Raw genomic sequence first — 21,809 nt, 5'->3', positions numbered from 1 at the left:
GGTTTCCTTGTCTTTGAAAAGAATAGCCAGCTGAACCAAAGAGAGAGGCACCTGAAAGAGAGGGAGAACAAGGACTAGCACTGACTGACATCTGATTTCAGACTGATGAAAACACTGAGACACCTTCCAGGTAGACAAGACTGAAGGCTTTCAAATGAAGAGGTGCCAAGTTTTCAAATTCTCTCAGTGTTCCCACGTTATTTACTTTGTCCACTAAAACTCTTGGAATTAAGTGGCTGATAGAATTGGAATGTTAACTTTATAAATATGAAAGTGGGCTTGTAGCCATCGGGATTGCAGTGTGAATGATAAGGGCTCAAAAATCAGAAGGGATATAACTGCCAGAGCAAGGTATCTTAATGCATTTCCAGTACCGAAGAACACAGGTGGTACTAACATCACTGTTCTAAACTGGAAACAGCTTTCCTGATGTCTTGTGTTTAATTTAACGCAAAAGTTGAACACTTTCTTTTAAAGAAAAAATCATCGCTAATGGAAAATTGAAATAACCTTATTCAGAGCACCTTTTTCTAACAAAATGCCTTCATAAGCAACAGAATAACGTGGCTATACTGGTGGGGTTTTTTTTCAAGTTAAAATATATTTCAGAACAGACAAATTGCAGTTGTAGAAAACTGTACAAAGAAACTATCAATGCTTCTAGCAATTTTAGTAAGTAAAAAAGTAAACAAAGATGTGAAAAAGGATACAAAGAAAATGTACTGGCTTATAAAAACATTTGCATATACAAAGCTATCCCCAAGATAAAATATAAAAATGTATATTCAATTTATGCAGATATGCTCTGGAAAGCATGTCCATTAAAACATTTTACCCGGCCTTATAAAGGATACTAATAATTTATACTTTGAATGAGAATTAATTTTGCTGTCCTCACTCTCTGAATGCCAAGTTCACAAACAGCTGCTGCCTAGGCAAAACGTCCTGTTACTTGCTGATAAAGAATAAAGTGTTTTGCCTTTAAATCCATGGATTGCTACTAACGTGACCCAGAAAACATATGCAGAACATACTAGCCTATAGCAACACTAATGGAACACTAACATGAGTCTCATCCTGTACCTCTATTCCTTTAAGGCCATGTATAAATTTGTTGCATCACCTCTAAAGAGGGGAATAAAAAACTCCCCAAACCAAACAACAAAACCCCAACATAACCTGCCCCTCGCCTTAGTTGCTTAAATAGGAAGTTATTTTGCATCTCTTGTTGGGTGAAATTCCAGATAATTTCTGACATACAGCAGAGCATTTGGAAATACAATACAAAAAGTCTTATTAAACTAATTTTTGACTTGCTAAAATTATTCAGTATGATTAAGCACTCCACCGAACCCCAGCCAGAAAGAACAGTTCAACTCTTTCTGATATCATTAAGCTGTCACCTGCAAATAAAATCTGAAATTGTTAACAGCATTTCTGTGCAAACTTTTGACATGGTATTTAAAACTGCTTTCTCTGGTGGGCTTTGCAAGTTTGCAAATACAATATTTTCAAATAAAGTATTCATATTTAAGAGGCCAGGCCGTGTACTGTCTCATAAAAGCAGAATGTTAGCACAGGTTTTCTAAACTTATCCGATAACTTCATTACATTGATTTAAAATTGGATCTGCATACAAAACCTACCAGTAATGTGTAACATCTAAATAAGTGACAAAGTGATTAAGCAATCCCCATAGGTGTACTGTTCTGAGAGTAAATAAATAGTTTAAAATATGCATATTGATTTAAAAAATGGAAAATAGTATCCACAAAGTGAAGGCATAGCTAGGTTTCTACATTCCAATTCATAACTTTATCATAGTCCTGAATTCGTTGTTTTATGTGAGAAAGCTTATTCTTTAGGTATTCACAACGCTCCTTTTTCTCCAGAAATGCAGGATCCTGCCAAAAATACAAAAACCTTTACATTAATATATTACACTTTCAGACTCTTGCAAGAGTAGTCTATTATCAATTACATTCTTGATTAAGGACAGCATATAAATATTCTCCAAAATGACACTCTTTTTAGCTGGCCAGAATTTCTTATTTCCTGCTTTCCCTTCCTTCATGAAGGGCTGGAAAAAGAGGTTCTGCTTCTATATGCTGTAGTTACTTAATAAACAGAGCAGTTTTTAAACAGAAATCTGCAAATATAAATTACATCCTACTACATAATTTAGATTTTATAGGTGTGTTGTGGTTATGTCTAATAAATCCCTCCCCCAAGAAAGCAATAAGGTTTAACCAACATGGACCAAAATTTGAATTCCACTTTAAAAAAAAAAAAAAGGTATTTGTAATGTATTATGTTTTTAGTGGACACAGGTACATATTTACTGCCTGCATTTAAAAATGACAAAGTGAAACCTCTTGGATTACACTGAAAATTACTTTTTGACAATCTTGAAGACAAGACAGATGGAACTTTTTAAAGTTCCATGCCACAAAGAAAATACAAAACTTCTTTTTAAGGGTAAGACTATGTTTTCTGTTGTTCACGTATCTGTTGGCTGTGTCAGTCAATGAATATAAATGAACTGGATCCCAAAAAATAACCAGTCTTCTGAATGCAGAATGCTAAGACATGAGACATACTCTCAGAAGATGAAAATGCTTAACTGTTGGGTTTTTTTTTTTCCCCTGCATCTGGCTAATGGAATCATTCTCAAAACAGGTTGTTGGCATGAGTGGAGTGGCTTGTGTCCTAACTTTGCCAAAGTTTTAAAAGACAAAATAGACAAAGCCTTGTAGTAGCTACGGATACCCTGAGCTAGTGAATTGTACCTAATGTCAGACATGTTGGCTATTTACACTCTCTTCACTATTCATTAGATTCACTAGCAATGTAAAGCTGAAAACACTCACATTTTTCTTCTTCTTGTATTCTTGCAGAACTTTTGATATCCTTTCCTGTTCCTAATGAAAGAGACCACACATTTTAAACACTTTGAATGCGCTCCACATCTTCATGTAAATTCTTACAAAATACTTGTCAGAAGTAAAATTCTCATTTGATCAATTCATTCTAGTTGTAACATTTTAGTTGTAAATTTTGTACTTGAGAAATAGTGAAAGTACATAAACTGTAACTCACTCAAACTTGAAAGCTACTAACACACACACAAAAAAAAACCAACAGAAAAACATGTATACAACTTAATTGCAACTTGGTATCCGTGACTGATGACCAAGCAAGGAATAACATATTTGGGGAAACTGTCTCTTCCTCCTAGTCACCGCCAGCATTACAAGACATTATGCCCTAGGTAAAGACAGTCAGAAACTGCCTAATACCACATCTGTATTCCATAAGCCCATTTCACAGGTACTTACATATATGCTTTCAGGATGGTGAGGAAGCTGTCTCATCAATCCATCCAGCTCATCGAACTTTTTTAATACAGCATGAACTTCCACAGACAGTTCTTTATACTCAGCAAACTGATCATTGAATACTGCTTTGTACCGGTCTCGCATTTCATCTGTTTGAATTGCTGGGTATTTCCTTTACATACATACATACATAAATAAATAAATTTCAAGGACAAGTTTTAGAGATAGGACTTCAACAAACACACAGACCCGTCACCTTGATCGTGTATTTCTGTATTGTTTACTAATCTCATAACCTGCTGAAATTTGCATGTATGTAAAGCACTGAAATCACAGAATGACAGAATGGTTGACGTTGGAAGGGACATCTGGAGGTCATCTGGTCCAAACCCCCTGCTCAAGCAGGGCCGCCTAGACCAGACTGCCCAGGACTGTGTCCAGATAGCTTTGGAATATCTCCAAAGATGGAGACTCCATAATCTCTCTGGGCAACCTGTGCTAAGCCTCACAGTGAAAAAGAATTTCCTAATATGCAGGTGGAACCTCCTGTGTTTCAGTTTGTGCCCTAGCCTATGGCAAATAGTATAAAAATTAATTTATGATCTCATACTTCACCATGGAAAGGCCTACCCTTTAAAAGGGAGCATGTTATAGATTCAGCACTTAGAAAGTACAAGAGTAGTCAAATTTCAGGGGCTAAAAAGACAAGTAATTTCCCATGTATTTTATTTTTTTCTAAATTATCTGTGTGGTGGTCTTCTGTTCCTTTGGCAGCTATTGTACTTGCTAGATTATAACATTCTGCTTTAACATTTGAGGTTTGGGTGGGTTTTTAAAAATTTATTTATTTATATTACTGGTTCTATGTCATTGATAGCAGCTCCCATCCTCTCTGTTTTTAACATTAACTTAATAACGAATTATGAGTTCCCATACCACATGCATGGCAGAGAAACCATGAGTGTATATATCAGATATGCTGAGTAAAAAACATCATTCAAGTATTTTCCATTAAGTTTGTTCATCAAAGTCAAGTCACTTACGCTAAGTAGTCTGGCATGACTATAGGTTTAGGAATGTGGCCTGCAGGTATATGACCATTAAGTAGTTCTGGTTTTCTTTCCACTGATTTAAGCTGCCTGTAAGTGACCTCTTCTCTTGGTCTGTCATCACTTTCATACTGTTTTAAAAGAAAAAAAAATAGTTCTTAATGAAGTCAGTTTTACTTCAAATGCAATACACATAAATGACAAAATACCCAACTCACTTGAAGACAGAGATACAAGTATTGAGAAGCAGTAGAAGCAAATAGTAGGTATTTCTTACAACCCTTATTGTAACTAGAAAATTAGTAAAGATGAACAGTAACATTTCTCACACAGTATCCATCTTCAGTTTGTCCTAACAGCGGTACCAGTGACAGATAAATATTTCTTGGGGCTTGGAAAGATTTGTCTCATATGTCTTCAAAAAAAATTTAAGGAAGTTTCCTTGGGTATCGATCTAATTTGTGAATGAACAGGAATCACTCAGTTCTCTGGAGTTCCCTTTTCCCCTGGTTTCCTATTGCATAATTTATCCCTTGATCCAGAAATAAAAGCACGTGGAGTCTTGTTGGAACACATAAAAAAGGATCCTGATCCAGTACGGAAGCAACAGAGAAAACAGTGGTAGGAAATTCACAGTACCTAACAGGAGACATTTAAGACTGAAATAAATACACCATAAATTCTCTGGGAATCATCAACATCTGCTGTTAAGATCCTATACAATCTTCGTAGTGTACGCAACCACATCTTTGTGTGGCAGAAGCACTAGAATTGCTGATACTTCAAAATCAGCAAGGAGGTCTTTGGAGCAATCTCAGAGACAGAGTAACAAGCTCAACTCACAGAGCACCTACCACTGTGCTTCCACTGGCTCTCCTCCAAATTAAGCAGACAGCCAGGAGGAAAGAGGGTCTCTAAAACCTGCAGCGCATCAGATGACCTGCTGTTCTAGCCATGTCTGCCAAACTGTGATAAATGCTACAGAACTTGTCACTTCATAAAAGAGGGTAAGAGCACATACAGAGGCAGCCATCAGATTTGCTATTTACAGTAAATTTTATAACCTAGCCTAACTAGTAGTAACTTCTTTACAAGCTTCTTCCGAATCTTCTAGGTAGGAGAATGTTGTCCGGACTACATTTAAGAATTAAACCTAATCTCTTCCAAGCCAAATAAGTAAATAAATAGATAGGTCAATCAAAATAGTCACAAGAAAAAGAACAACCATTTAGAAATACCAGTAAACAGAAAAATAAATTCCTATTTCCTACCTTTTCTGGAAAAGAGGAGTGTGTTTTCATCTATCAAAAAATGGAAAGAACTGTAAGTTTTATTTGCAGCAAAAGTAGTATGCAAAAGCACAGACTCTTAAAATCTAAACTTTTTCAAAATCATGCTGTACAGAGAATTACATTTATATTTAGGTATGAAGAAATTTAGCATAAGGAATATTTTCAGACCAATTGATTTAAAGACTGTTTAAGAATGGTGGAATGAAAACAACCACCCAAAGCCCAGAACGACGGCAGGATCTCCCAGAGCATAGCTGTAAGGAACAGCTTGCAGGAAATACTCCATCCACTTCCCAGTCTCCTTTATTATTTCACATTCCAGCCCGTATTAACTCACTGACACTCTGCAGCATAATTCATTGCCTAGAAAACACCAGAGCGTGCCAACTGGTAGCTCAACCAGCAGCTGTTTTGCACAGCACTTTCCAGAGCCTAACCAGTATTATACTTATTTCTAAAAGGAATACTGTAAGCAACTGAAATAAAAGAACATGGATAGTAACAGAGAAGAGGGACTAAACACCTTCTGTGTAATTCCAGCAATCACCTCATTCTTGCAGGACATATTAAAAGTTGGTTAAAAGACTTCTATCAAAGAGCTGCAATGTACTTTTCAAAAGGGGAGCCTCAGTTTTATGCAAGATGGTGGAATGGAAACCAGTGTTAAATGAGAATGCTGCAAATCAGTCGCCAGTCACAGAGCAAAGGAAATACAACTTTAAACTTGCTCTCTCCTACTAAAATCACTTAAATGCTGACCCCTCCTTAAGTTAGGCTTATGTAGGCTTCACATACGTTAATTTTTATGCTATATTAAGTTTTATTAATTCTTTAAAAGTTTTTTTGTGGTGTTTTCACATGAAAGAGGTTTTACACCAATGACTTCTAATTCTCTAGTTGATAGTGGTAAGTCTGTACTGTTACAGTTTATCATTAACCAGGCGAGTATTGAATGCTTCTACTAAGGGCAAGGTCAGCAGCGATGCAAAATACCTGATGTGAAAAAGATGAAGTTGATTAAAATCTCGCCAGCTCTGTTATTGCTATTATTTTCCGACAGCTATTGTAAGGAAAACTGAAAAGACACAAAGTAGTAGCTTGGAGTTTTGCTTGCAAAGTCAAAATAAGTATTTCACGTTCTTATGGTCATTCACGTTAGCACGTAATGTGCTGAAAGCACAGTCCTCAAATAAATGCTAGGTGGCTTTAAGCCTCACCCTACTGAACAGCTGAACAAGCACACTGTTCATTTCTTCCTTTGTTTGGAAAACACACACCAGGAAGTAGTTCATCAGCTGACACAGGAAGAGAGCTGAGTATTAAAAAGAGAACAGAGCCAGCTCCCTACCGAAGTGAATGGGAAAAAAAAAAAAAAAGTCCAAGAATTTGGATCAGACATCTTAAAAAAGCCTTTCATTTGGCGGTCTCAAGGACGGTTAAGACTGGTGAAATTTCACGCTCAAAGGCTATGGACCTGCTGCAGAGAAGACACCTGATACGACTCCATCTGCGGCATGGAAAGATCTTACAACTGCTCCCCATCACTCCATACTCAGTAGATACAAAATGATAACTAATGCCTTACCTCTCGCTCCATTAACTCCCGGTGCCTCCTAGCTCCTTCATGCCTCCATAACTTCAGAGAAACGACCGCACTAATTAGATAGATGATCACCGTGACAAACAAGAAGATGATTGCTGCTGTCTGACCTCCCTCTACACGGCAAAAAGATGCATTTATCGGCGTCTTAAACAACTGGTAATAGCAGAGCCCACCTCGGTTGGTATCGTTTACATACACTATGGCAGCCGACATGTACAGAAAGAACAAGGCCACGTTAATTCCGAACTCGGTCAGAGGCCACCAGTTGGAATCGAGGAGGATAGTCCGGTAGTACATCGACATGCCCAGCACCAACAGCACTATTGTGACTATCCATGCCATTCCCGCTGCCACCAGGATGAAAGGCGTTTTGGGTCCGCTGTAGGAGTAGCCTCCGTAGGCGCTGCCGGCCCCGTAGCCGTAGGGCTGCGAGTACCCGAACATGTTGTACCATTCGTTATCCTTGTGCACGTAAGCCGTGACACAGGCGAAGACGGCGGCACCCAGCAGCAGCTCCGCCACGCAGAGGATCCGGAGCAGGCCGGCCCAGGACTTCATGTAGGCGTACCGCTGGTTGTAGGCCTCCACCCGCTCGCTGTACGTCTGGCAGGTGGCAGCGCGGTGCTCCAGCGACCCGAAGGGGTCCCCGGGCAGCATGGCTTCGGCCTCCTTCCGCGAGTTGTAGCTTCCGCCCGATCCTCCGTAAGGATCCTTGTAGGAGCCGGGCACCGACTTGGGCTCCGGCTGCAGAGGAGCCGGGGAGGACGGCGGCGAGCATTCGACCCCGTCCGAGACGTACCTGATGTCGGAGGCCGTGCTGTCCCAGCTGGAGCCGTTGTTGCGTCTCCCTTTGAAGAAGTTCTTCCACGAGTCCGGGATGAACCGCCGGACCGGCTTCAGCTCGGCCGGCCCGCTCGGGCCGGGGCTGCCCTCCCCGGGGTAGGCGTCGGGGCCGAAGGGGGGCTGCAGGGGGAGCGGAGGCGGCAAGGGGGAGGCGGCCCCCGGCTCCGCGTCCCGGGACTGCGGGGAGCCCGCGCCGGCCCCGCGGGGCAGGAGGGACCTGCCGGGCCGCCCGCCCTCCGAGCCGGCGCTCCTCGACATGGCTGGCGCTCGGCCCGACGTCAGGCGCTCCCTGGCCCCGCTCGCCCGACCCCTCTCATTCACCCGACGGGAGGAAGCTGCCGCGGAGTCCGAAGGGCGGCCGGCGCCGGGCGGAGGAAAAGGGACGATCCCGCCGGAGAGTGCGTGAGGGGCCCGGCCGGGAGCACCCGACGCTCCGCTCCGCTCCGCTCCGCGCCCGGCCCCGCTCGCCGCCCTGGGCACCCGCACCTGCGCCGCCCCGCCCAGGCGGCCTCACCTGCGGCGGCCAAGCGGCCTTCGCCCGGGGAGGCGGGAGCTTCCGGCCGGCGGGCCCGGGCGGACCCCGGCGGGCCTTCCCGAGGCGGGCGCGGCACCGGGCACCGGGGAGCGGCCGCTTTCCCGCCCGCTGCACCGCGGCGGCGGGTCGGCGGGGGAGCGGCCCCGCGGTATCGGTAAGCATGGTGACTCATGAGAGGGACTGGCCTGGAGCCACGCCGGTTGCAGCGAAATTCTGAAGTGTTGAACACTCTGTTCGGACGAATGAAAACCACTTTGCTCCTGTCAGTGCTCAAAGACGGGATTATTCATTCCTCCAGCACAACTGCGGTTTAAGGAGAAAACCGGCATGCAGCTTCTACAGAACGCAAAGGACGCGAGGACCTCTGCTTGATCGTTAAATTTTCTCCCTGATAAATCGTGGAAGTGCTTTAAAAAATGGAGTGCATAAAAATCTGTCCTACAACACGTATTCCATTTCTATTTTTTAATATTTTATTTATGTTTCATTTGTATTTTGTGTTCACATAAAATATCTGTTGCTGAGTACAAAACAGCATTAATACAGTAGGAGTTTTATTTGTATCATCAGTAGGGGATATAAAACTTTTTACATACACACTACAGTCTCTTCTTTCAGAAGGTTCAAACTTCCAAACAGCATGTTTTTTTGAAGGTATAAATTTTAATAAAACCTTCAAATGCTGGCAACTTATCACATGTAGACTCCAGAAACATGCTGTACAAATGCAAAGTACATAAAAGTGTGTTAAGTATAAAAGTCATAGAAGAAGATCTCGAGTTAGAAGGCACCCATTAAAGATCATTGAGTCCAACTCCCTGGACTGCTTAACACTAAACCAAACATCAGCACACTCCCTGCCGTCCTCAGGCTCAGGGGCTTCAGGCTACAGCTGCCAGTTTGTACTGGGAGGGGGCCAAGGGGATCCAGTTTGTACTGGGACAGGCCCAGTCTGTACTGGGAGGGGCCAAGGGGATCCAGTTTGTACAAGAGTAACACTACCTAGCTACAGTCTCTTTCTAACTCTATTAGTCTTAATTTATTGGGTTTTTAAAATAAATATGGATTTATAAATATGTTGTTTATAGATATGGATAACTCTCATGGCTTAGAACAGGCAGGGAGTGGCTTGTGATTCAGTATTCAGCTCAGGTCTGATCCTGCAAAGCTAAGGGGAAGCTGAGGAAACTTGTCTTGATGCTGACTTGGCCTTCTAGCCCACCTACATAGCTAAAGGAGTACTTCTGTACAGACTATGCCCTCTTTAGCAAAGGTCTTTGTAGCATATGAATCTATTCTGGTGAGTTAGTGGCTGATATTTTGTTATATTCAGTCACTATTGTATTCCTCTGTTTTTAATTCATCTTCCTCCATGATTGCTTCTGCTGTGGCAGGCAGAGGCTGACTGCAAGGCAGTTCATTTCCACTGCATTGGCTGGAAGTAAGAAGAAATCCATCCCATTTATTCTCATTCACTCTGCTTTTCTGCATCTGTACAGCCATCTCCGTAGCATTCACATCAGCAGGGTCCCCCTTGTAACTAACAAGTAATTCGGGCATGCCACAATCTTTATCAGTAAGTGTTTCAAACTTTAACCTGTAAAATTACCATACCAAGGGTAAGTTACCGCAGAAAAAAATGTTTCCTGCTCTCTCAGCACAGAAACTGCAGTATAAAGGACTGCCCACACACTGCACAAGTCTCTGCCCTTCACTGATGCTCAACTTTTCTGGCAGTAATAACCTCTTTCAAGTAAGAGGTTATGGCTTTGTGCACATCTTCCAGTTATAGGTATTTGTGCCCAGAACTCAACACTACATAACTTACATGAGAACCCACAGAACATATTGCAGTTCCTCTCAGATAAAGCTTGAAACGGTACACCTTCAACTTATTAATGCAGATACAAAAGGTTTACCAGTATTTAAATGTATGCTGCAGACAAAATTAATGGCATAAGGAAGTCTATAATTAATTTGTAAAGTTATAAACATTTTGTCTTAGACTAGGGAGATTGCAAGGAAACACACCAGATTGGGATACCTTCCTTTCTTCCTGACTAGCAACCAAAACGGCGTTTAATACATCTACTGGCGAACAGAGTGGTTCTTGGGTAATACAGCCTTAATCTTACAGGCTGGTATTTCATAGTTAAACTCAGACGGCAATTGTACAGTGATAAATATGAAACACTTTGTGAGATGCCCTGATAAACTCTGTCTCTTGGCTAAGAAAAGGAAAAGTTAGTCTCATTTCAGTTAACTGTGATCACGATCCTTTATTAGAAAAGACCATCACGATTAAGTCTCTTTTTTGATTTCAGAGATATCAAGGTTACAGAAATGTAACTGAGGCTCTACTGGTATAAATGATCCCTATGGTTCAGAAGGCTCACTACAGCCACAGTATAGCATGTCATGCCGTGTCACCCCATTAGTGCTATACAGTCTGCAAGTAGAGCACTACAGTCTCACAACTGAACAAAATCAGTATTTTTTCAGCATTCTAACATCTAAGACAGAGACACTTCAGTAGCTGTAGTTTTATAAAAAACTTCATTCTAAACGAAGTTGTACTCTAAGTAGTCTGACAGGCAAAAATTCCACAAAATAAAAATCAGTGCTGCTATCTAATTTGCAAAGAAGCGCTTGTTAAAATATTTTTGTAGTTCCACAGGTGTACAACTGCTTCAAAGGAAAGAAGAATAATTTCCTATGATACCTTCTTTATTACACCTCTCACTAACACTACATGTAAATAGAGAATGTTTTATCACAGTTCCAGATGAATGTTTTGTGTGATGATAAACAATGGGCAAAGTGCACCACACCCTTTGTATCAGTTCAATTTTATTCTCACTTAAACCTTTTTGTTTGCAAACCCAAAGATTTTATCCAGATCATGCACTGGACAAACAGACGTATGCCTAGGTCAGAGAACTAATATGTGATACGATGGAAGAGAAAGCTAAATGAGGATTAAACACAAGATTGTAGTTAAAATGTTGCTACTAACATTGTAATTCTAAGTACATTTGAACTAAAAAAAGTTTTAAGAGCCAAAATATAAAATTATAAGGCTGCAAGTGAGGGAAGATGTCACATTACAGATGTACACTAAAGATGTTTCTGCATGAAAGGATTCTTTTCCTTAATTTATTAAGAAATAAGGTGTTCTTAAAGAAAGTACATGTCAAGTTTACCTCCCCAAATGTCTCTTCAGTGGTAGCTTCCCACTGAAGCAATCTGAGCTGAGAAAAATAATCACCAGCATCATATTGGGTAGATCACAATGCACATAGAATAAAAGACACTGGAAAATAAATAATTCATATATTTAGTTAAGTGGTCCTGTATATATTTGCATTATTTTGGATACCAAAACAGTTTATATATATTTGAAGTGTTTATCACATTACCATAACATATTTACAGATTGCCTCCACAGAATAATAAATCCCTACTGCCGGTCAACTGTGTATTTATTATGTAGAGTTATTATTACATAGCCTGCAAAATTAATTAATCTGGATGGTAAACCCTTAGTTAAATCACAGAATCATAGAATGAAACTTCTAGGTAAGTCATAAGGCCTCTTATTAGAAGTAATTAACGTGGCATAGGTGACCCAGCTGTCTGAACAGTGATTTTTGGATTACATACCATACACAGTAACCACCTGCTACTGGATTGCTTCATGTTACACAATTTTTTTAAATGCACTGCAAACTTTGGTTTTGTTTACTTTATCTGGGAAAGGCTTTGTAAAGCCTTTTGAGTCTGTTGATGTTACTTTAAATGGATCAGTAAGTGATGAAGATCTAGGCAATACAGTCTATGGGATTTCCAAAAGGCTTCTCACCAAGTCCCCTGAAGGCTTTTAAAAGAAACCTTAAGCCTTAAAAGAAGCCTTAAGCCTAAAAGAATGACTTAATAGTAGAGTCTGATAAATAATTAACAGATAGGAAATGGGGGAGGGGAGTATGAGTTAATAGTTAACTCCTGCAATGGCAGAAAGTTGCCAATACAGTTCTGCAGAGACCAGTGCTAGGACCTGGGCTATCCAGTACATTCCTAAATCTAACCCGGTGAAAAAAGGGGGTGAAGAGTGAGACTAGCACCTTTGCTGATGATACTAAGTTAGTCAGGCTAGTAAGGATGTGGGCTGTCAGAAGAACTGTGCCAGGGCTTTATGAGACTGAATGACAGGGCAATAACATGAGGAAATTCGAAGTACTCAGATACCTGAAATCCATGCAGTAAAAAAAGGGAAGAAGGATCTAAAATACTGTAACATGAGGACCCTGACTTACATAATTATAAAGCATCACATATGCCTCACTTCTGGCAAGACAGATACTTGTTTAATTCTTTCAGTTAAATAAGTTTTAAAGATGTTGGTGTTGTTTCAAATTGGTTGGTGTTTAAAGACCTTGGTGTTGTTTCAGACCTACAGGAGAGCTTGAATCTTGGCTATGTGACTAGAAGCATATTCATGTACCAGCTATACGCATATACCATATGTGGTTTTTTTAGTTAGGCAAAAGGATAGATAGTATTGACATTTTGGGTTACAAAAATGTATCATTATGCTTACTGATAAAAAAAAAATATCTAAGCACAAGAGTTACACTGATCTCACCTTGGTTTCTCATTGGGTTTGCTAAGATAGCAAGATAAGGCTCCATCTGAGGACACCCGGGTGGTAAACAGAAGCTTGAAAAGAGATTTTGCAGCGAGACAGTTTTCTTGATACTGTAAGAGTTGGGGGGGGGGACACACAAAACACGAGTGAAAAACCTGCAAAACCGTAATTAATGTATATATTCTGTACCATAAAAAGCAGCATGATGGCTTTAATGATAACTACACACAAGCTGCTGAAGAATAAGTCCAGAAAAGAGATAAAAAGTTGGAGTTAACATATACAAATCATAAAAATGGTGAATTCCTTCATTTTTGCCTTCACTGGATATTAAAGTTTCCTGACAATTTTTATCCTTCGATTACAGATTTCACCACCAATGCAGGCTGACTTTTTTTTTGCTATACTCTGCAAGAGTATTGATTCAAATGTAAAAAATTGCCAAGAGCTTTGCTATCTCATGAAGGAACTATTTCTGATAAACACATAAAACACAACAGCAGTAATTTGTTAAACTTACATGACAGTTTAAAGTGGTTTAAACTGCACAAACTTAAACTTACTTTTAGGAATACTTTGCATGAATGTGGGATTAAGACTCTCCCAGAAGTATGGAGAGAGACTAACACAGAGAACACAGGGAGCAGACTTTGTCAGAGGCCCCCAGTTTATTTTTCCATTAAAGGATCAATACCAACATACCTCTTCAAGCAAGTATGTTTTTAGAGGTAGCTTATAGTAAAATAAGGTATTTGACAAGGTTAGCATTGCATGCAAATCTCATCTGTACTAGTAATTTCTCTAAGAAATCTAAGTGTAATACCTTCCTCAAAACATCAAGCATTTAACTTTTAATTGGTAAGGAACGCCTGGGGCTCATATAAAGGCCAGAACCCCGTTTCTCCTTGGCAGTGGGCAAAGGCCCTGCATACGTTTGAACGTATCACTCCTTGGGTAGCCACAGATGCACAATATTTTTCTGTGCCAAGTTGTGACTAAGATAGAAATCAGGCATTGTATGAACTCAAGGTCTCTGTACAGTGTGTCTCTTTTGAGGTAAACCACGCTCTATAACTGCAGTGACACAACGTGCCCAGAAGATATTCCCGTTACTGTTGAAAGCAACTGAATGAAAAAGCTAGCTCAAGTGCTTTAGGAAAAAGGCATATGGCCTCCGATATGTTTTTAGCATTTAGCATTAGTATTTTAAAAATACTTTGTGGAATATTTTACTAACACTATGAGCCACTGTAGTAAAATGCTGACAGAAGTTGGAAAAAATCTGTACATAAATGGCCTGCATCTCTCCTACTTTTGATGTAGTTTAGTGTTCATTAACAATTCGCTGTCACCTATACAATATTGCATGTTTGAAGCAATACAGCTTGTTAGAAAATAATTGCCTTCTACCATTCATGAACACTTAGAGAAAAACCTAGGAGTTCAACTTCAGAGTATAAAACAAATGTATATCTATGTATAAAAAAAATTACATTTGCATTCCATGTGCCATTCCTACAAAGGACATCAGCAGTGCTCCAATATTCATTGGCTTTCACAAATCATCTATATCAGCAAAAAAATCTATACAGTTCTGGTACAGATTAAACATGCTTGCAGACTTATGTGATTTTTCCACAATACCCTATCTAAAAAAAAACCAAAACCAACCCAAAGAAATAAATTTAAAAAAAATCAGTTCCAGTTTTACACACTGTAAAAGGAAAGACATTATATAAAAGTTAGGATACGTTTAGATGGTTAGAGAGCTGGCACTCATGACCTGCAAAGTGACGCTCATAAACAAAAGAGAAAATTTATTAGGAAGGCAACCCAGTCACCTAAACTAGCATGCTTCATTCCACTTTTGTACCTCAAGCCAAAGCTGAAGTGCCAAGTATTCTCTGAATAATAAATACCTGTTCTAGAAGAGAAGCTGGCATTCTTACTTACCCGTTCTAGCTCTGATGTGTGCACAGACTGCCTTTCTTATAAATTTCTTCTTTGTAAATAAAGTACAAGTGCAAATATATATATAAATAATATTTCAGTTACATTTTGTTCAATTATCAATTTCTCACCTATTTGCATGACCTGCATAATGTCCCCACTGAAGTATAAGAAGGCAAAGAAAACCTTTCATTTGGGTGATTCTTCCAACAGGCTACTATTCCCACAATGATCTGAGCTCCAAGGAATAAACCCCTTCTTTTACTCTAATTTAATACTCAAACTTTAAACCCACAATTTGATTTAGTGGCAGGTGAATATTCTTTATCAAACTAAGGGAACTTATCCTGTAAGTAGTTAGATCTGTCTCTTCTCCCATTATTACCATGGATCCATTTTATCCATTAATATTGCCAAAATGAATATATCACCTGTGTTACACACACACACACACACAAAGAAAGAAATTAATCATAGAATAGTTTGGGTTGGAAGGGACCTTTAAAGGTCATCTAGTCCTACCCTCCTTGCAATGAGCAGGGACATCTTCAACTAGATCAGGTTGCTCAGAGCAACAGCCTGCTCCAGCCTGACCTTGAATGTTTCCAGGGATGGGGCATCAACCACCTCTCTGGGCATCCTGTTCCAGTGTTTCACCACCCTCATCGTAAAAAATTTCTTCCTTATGTCTAATCTAAATCTACCCTCTTTTAGTTTAAAACCATAACACCTTGTCTTATTGCAACAGGCCCCAATAAAAGTCTGTCCCCATCTTTCTTAAAAGCCCCCTTTAAGTACTGAAAGGCTGCAATAAGGTCTCCCTGGAGGCCTTCTCTTCTCCAGGCTGAATAACCCCAACTCTTTCAGCCTTTCCTCATAGGAGAGGTGCTCCAGCCCTCGGATCATTTTTGTGGCCTCCTCTGGACCCACTCCAACAGCTCCATGTCTTTCCTGTGCTGAAGGCCCCAGAGCTGGATGCAGTACTCCAGGTGAGGTCTCACCAGAGTGGAGTAGAGGGGCAGAATCACCTCCCTCGACCTGCTGGCCACCCTTCTTTTGATGCAGCCCAGGATGTGGTTGGCCTTCTGGGCTGCAAGCGGACATTGCTGGCTCATGTCCAGCTTTTCATCCATCAGTACCCCCAGGTCCTTCCAGCAGGGCTGCTCTCAATCCCTTCATCCCCCAGTCTGTACTGATACTGGGGGCTGACCCAGGTGCAGGACATTGCACTTGGCCTTGCTGAATTTCATGAGGTTCACATGGGCCCAATTCTCAAGCTTGTCCAGGTTCCTCTGGGTGGCATCCTGCCCCTCAGGTGTGTCAACCACACCACTCAGTTTGGTGTCATCTGCAAACTTGCTGAGGGTACACTCGATCCCACTGTCTATGTCATTGATGAAGATATTAAACAGTACTGGTCCCAATATGGACCCCTGAGGGACACCACTCATCACTGATCTCCATCCAGACATTGAGCCGTTGACCAATACCCTCTGGATCCAACCAATTCCTTATCCACCAAACAGTCCACCCATAAAATCCACCTCTGTCCAGTTTAGAGAGAAGGATGTTGTGGGGGATCACGTCAAAGGCCGTACAGAAGTCTGGATAGCCAATATCCATAGATCTTCCTTTGTCCACTGATGTAGTCACTCCATCATAGAAGGCCACTAGGTTGGTCAGGCAGGACTTGCCCTTGGTGAAGCCATGCTGGCTGTCTCAAATCACCTCCCTGTCCTCCATGTGCCTTAGCATAGCTTCTAGGAGGATCTGTTCCATCATCTTCCCAGGTGCAGAGGTGAGGCTGACAGGTCAGTAGTTCCCAGGGTGCTCCTTTCTACCCTTTTTAAAAACAGGTGCAATGTTTCCATTTTTTCAGTCACAAGGGACTTCACCTGAGTGCCACGACTTTTCAGATATCATGGAGAGTGGCTTGGCAACTACATCAGCCAATTCCCTCAGGACTCTGGGATGCATCTCCTCAGGTCCCATATTAAATATATGTAAATTAGATATATGTAAAAACTAATAGTACATTCTGATGGCACTCAGCAGATCAGCATCAAGGTGAAGTCTCTCCAAAGTTTACAAAATATCACTGACTACCCATCTGTTATCTAACTGAAACATCTGAACAGCTGAACAACTTCTATTTGACATGGTCTTCTCATTAATCTCTGTTAAACAAAATGTGAGATGGGAGGGTTTGGTGCAGTATGATTTGAGAATCTGATTCTGAGATGTCATGTGTAGAAGCTGTCACACTGTTGTCTCTGTTTTCGCCTAGGTTCTCTTTGTAACTCTCATATTTTTACAGTTCAAGGTAGTTTATTTAAAATTTCCATTCTTTTAAGACTATTTAGATTTTCTACAGTATGTATGAGCTCTTTCCCATCTACTAGTGAGCTACAGTGAACTTTTCATGGGTATTCCCAACTGTTTACCCACTTAATAGCATTAACATCAAAATGCTATTACTGAGAGGAACTTCGTATTTTTTTTCCAATGCACACAAAACAATGCAAACGTAGTATGCTGGAAGACACCACCAGAAAAAATTCGTTTCCATGTTTACAAGTTAAACCTAGAAACATGACTCTCTCCCCCATGAAATACAACAAACACAGCTAATATATCCCAAGTATACTCCCAGCTCTTCAATTTGTCAGCAGCTGTGGCCACTCCAAAGCAAAACCAGTAATTTCAGAAGTGCCATACACAAAGTCAATGGGCTATTTCAGAAATGCTGCAAGTATAGAGATAAGGACATAGAGAAGTATAAAGAACTGAGCAATGAAAATATCTCCTCCAAATTAAGGTTATATCATAAAAGCTTTCATAAGTAAAGACATACTGATAACAAAGCTATCAAGCATAGAGGGCGTTGCATTAAATTACATCAACACTTACATAACAGATATCTAATATTGGATTGGTATTACCTAGTTTTGAGGTTATATATAACAGACATAACCCCTCTACCTATTCACCTTCAAAAAATATTATTCCTCCTCCAGAGCAATACATCAAAAATGGTTTTGCACAGCTCACTTCACTGAGCTTCGACAGTGAACAGAACACCTTTACAGCAGAACTGGTCAAAATGTCATTTAACTTTCAACAAAACCATGGGCATTTTCCTTCCATAGAAGAAAATTGCAGACTGTTTATTACACTTCATATATCACCTGAAAAACCTTGCAAATCACCTCCAGAGAGGTTCTTTCAGGAGTATAATTCTTTATTCCATAAGGAAAAGCAATAGTTTACAACATCCAAAGTAATAAGGATAAGTGGGAAAAGGAGAATTTGAAAATTATTCTGCACTTTAATCACAGAATGACAAAACGGTTGAGAGAGTACTGGAGGTCACCTGGTCCAACCCCCCTCCTCAAGCAGGGCCACGTAGAGGTGGTTGCCCAGGACCATGTCCAGATGGCTTTTGAACATCTCCAAGGATGGAGACTCCACAACCTCTCTGGGCAACCTGTGCCAGTGCTCAGTCACCCTCACAGTAAAAAAGCGTTCCCTGATGTTCAGAGGGAACCTCCTGTGTTCAGTTTGTGCCCATTGCATCTGGTCCTGTCACTGGGCACCACTGGACAGAGCCTGGCTCTGTCTTCTGTACACCCTCCCTTCAGGTGTAGGGAAGATCTCTCCAAGCCTTCTCTTCTGCAGGATGAACAGCCCCAGCTCTCTCAGCCTTTCCTCATGTGTGAGATGCTCCAGTACCTTCAACATCTTCATGGCCCTTTGTTGGACTCTCTCCAGTATGTCTGTGTGTCACGGAGGTGCACAAAGTCAAATTAGGCGGGTGATAAACTAAAAATAAATTTTTTTGAATAATAGAGCATTAACAAATTGGTTAGATATTGATGATTAGAGATATTATGTAAATGCAACACAATAACATTCTGACAAAAACCAAGCAGCTCCAATAACTAATCTGTTTAAGTGTGTAGAAACCTGACTAGGAACAAACTTCTCTAAATGTATCGATCACAGCTATGACCAGAGTTCTACGCGTTCGCTATTCATCGGATAGGAGTTTATCTTCAGTGAATGACAAAAGCTGCATGGACTGAACACCTCTCTTGTATTTGGCCATACCTGCCGTAGGATAGTGTTCGTAGATGATTCACTAATTTAATATTCACTTTATGGCATATTTACAACCTGTATGTCACAAGGAGTAGTGACTGACAGCAGGCAGACACGCATGAGCTTTGCAGACAGCACTCAACCAGGGAAAAGTTTCTGACCTCCAGCAGATTAACTACAACCACGATCGTTGTTCAAAACAAAGGAAAGATAGCGTGTTCACACATAACCTTGACTAAGAATGTGTGTGCTGTTTTGGCTGGGGTAGAGTGAATTTTCTTCATAGCAGCTAGTATGGGGCTATGTTTTGGATTTGTGCTGAAAACGGCGTTGATAATACAGGGATGTTTTAGTTACTGCTGAGCAGTGCTTACACAGAGTCCAGGCCTTTTCTGCTCCTCACACCACCCCACCAGCGAGTAGGCTGGGGGTGCGCAAGAAGCTGGGAGGGGACACGGCTGGGACAGCTGACCCCAGCTGACCAAAGGGCTATTCCATACCATATGACGTCATGCTCAGCATATAAACTAAGGGGAAAGCTGGCTGGGGGTGTCTTGCTGCTTGGGAAGTGGCTGGGCATCGGTCGGTTGGTGGTGAGCAATTGTTTTCATTTGCATCACTTGTCTTTCTTGGGTTTTGTTTCTCTCTCTTTCTTATTTTCCTTTTCATTACAAATTATTATTATTATCATTATCATTACCATTATTATTAAATTATTAAACTGTTCTTATCTCAGCCCACAAGTTTTCTCACTTCTACCCTTCCAATTCTCTTCCCCCCATCCTGGGGGCAGGGTGGGGGGAAGCGAGGGAGCAGCTGTGCTTAGTTGCCAGCTGGGGTTAAACCACGACAGTGTGCTTCTGGGAACTGCCTTTTACATTTAGCACTGGAGTACTTGATACAGAGACAATAATTTATTTGAAATTTGCATTTATTTTCCTTTGTGCTGCACTGCAGCCAGGTATCTCAGCCAAAAAAAAGGCCTTCACACAGCGAGACCTTACAGCCCCAAAAGCTTTAAACTCATCTACAGAAATAGGCCTAAGAAAGAGAAATGGTCACAAAGAATAGCAGTTACTTGATCTGGGGGACTGAGCAAATAAGCGCAACAATCCCAAAGGCAAAAAGAGGAGTGTACCAGAGCTCCTGTTCCCTGGCAAAGGGCTCCAAGGGTCAGGCACTTTTCCTAAATAGGAGAACCCCATTTCTTCCCATATTTTTGAAGAAAAGGGTCCGCCTCACTTGTATTTTTTCTCAGGAATGGGTAAGGCGGTCTTCTTCAAGAAGAGATTTTGAGCAGTAAAACCTGATGTGATAAAGCTCAGGCTCCAAGAAAAGAACCTGGAAGCTCAGAGGGACTGGGACGAGACAACAGCTTTTCTCTAGTCAGCACCTTCAGCACAGAGCTGCCTCTACCACAGGTGCCATTCAGGGGCTTCTCCTCTTCTCAGAGCCCAGAGAGACCAGCCGCAGGGCAAACACAAACTCTTCCTACAGGCAGAGGCTGTAAGGCAGGCTGGGGAAAGCGACACACAACTGAGGTTTTGTTCCTTATTGGAACAGCAGGGACAAATTCTAAAATTCAAATACCACTGCGGGACAGGAGAAATACGCCAGATGACATCAAGTACTCATTGGATACAACTGGCACATTTACAGTGCTGGCCTAGAGCTGTCGTTGCCCACAGGCACCTGAGTATTTCACAGATTGCCACTTCATTTGCAATTACGTAGCTGTCTGAATGTCTTCACTTGGTCTTAGCTCTTCCGTTTTCCCTGTCCAAAGCATTCAATATATGCATTTCTGCATGATTTATGCAGCACTGGATGAGCAGTGCTCTTGCTCAGAGGATGAATCCTGGGCAGCTGGGGGCAGCGGTTGGTGCTGAACTTTGCAAAATTACACCCTTTCTTGAGCTGCTACTTTGACAGCCCTGTGCTACCAACTGTGGGCAAGTTAAACCTTGGGACTTGGGGACATCTTAAATGAATATTTAACAAGACTCTGCTATTGCAAAGTGCAGTCACTCTACGCCTGTTGCCTTGTCACTGACTACAGGCTTGAGTGTCTAATGATCAGGCTGAAAAACACGACCATAAATGCACATCTCACAGCATGATCTGTGAGCTGAAGGAGTGTGGCAGGGAGATTTATTTGGAGCAATTCCCTTCCTTTTTTTTCCCCTATACACTCATGATTCCGCTTTATAAAATGCATCTATAGGATAATAGGCATGGAGCTCCCTTGACAGCTGAATCCTCAAGAAAGCACTCTTGAGAAACCTTCTGGTTTATGCTTTCTGCATAGGAAAAACGAGAGGAACAACTGAAAGGAAGAAATTCTCCTTTTAATTAACTGGCTAACCTCCAATGCTTTATGTGTGAATGAACAGTTCTTCTTTTAAGCTTGGTAATTTCAATAAATTCACATTCTTAATGGGAAAAGACTCAGT

General features: G+C 41.1%; 1 protein-coding gene across 1 annotated transcript; it reads right to left on the bottom strand.

The window, feature by feature from the left end:
• Window positions 1–526: 526 nt before the first annotated feature.
• Window positions 527–8,784, bottom strand: MARVELD2 (MARVEL domain containing 2). Its single transcript, XM_075527488.1, has 6 exons — window positions 7,265–8,784; window positions 5,659–5,688; window positions 4,382–4,518; window positions 3,339–3,510; window positions 2,871–2,921; window positions 527–1,904 (listed from the first exon to the last, which is right to left on the bottom strand). Exons 1-6 carry the CDS (start codon window positions 8,381–8,383, stop codon window positions 1,788–1,790), a joined length of 1,626 nt encoding a protein of 541 aa, XP_075383603.1. The 5' UTR covers window positions 8,384–8,784; the 3' UTR covers window positions 527–1,787.
• Between the last annotated feature and the right edge of the window lie 13,025 nt (window positions 8,785–21,809).

This window comes from Mycteria americana, chromosome Z (genome assembly GCF_035582795.1).
Source record: "Mycteria americana isolate JAX WOST 10 ecotype Jacksonville Zoo and Gardens chromosome Z, USCA_MyAme_1.0, whole genome shotgun sequence".
Classification (NCBI taxonomy): domain Eukaryota; kingdom Metazoa; phylum Chordata; class Aves; order Ciconiiformes; family Ciconiidae; genus Mycteria; species Mycteria americana.
This window is presented reverse-complemented; position numbering and strand designations above follow the sequence as displayed.

What these genes read in the sequence shown, in the direction of transcription:
- MARVELD2 (XM_075527488.1), bottom strand. Translation starts at nt 8,383, where the DNA reads ATGTCGAGGAGCGCCGGCTCGGAGGGCGGGCGGCCCGGCAGGTCCCTC. An exon ending in GGGAGTTAATGGAGCGAGAG is followed by an intron (nt 5,689 to 7,264) that starts GTAAGGCATTAG and finishes ATTTTTTGATAG; the next exon opens with ATGAAAACACACTCCTCTTT. An exon ending in ACTCCTCTTTTCCAGAAAAG is followed by an intron (nt 4,519 to 5,658) that starts GTAGGAAATAGG and finishes CTTTTAAAACAG; the next exon opens with TATGAAAGTGATGACAGACC.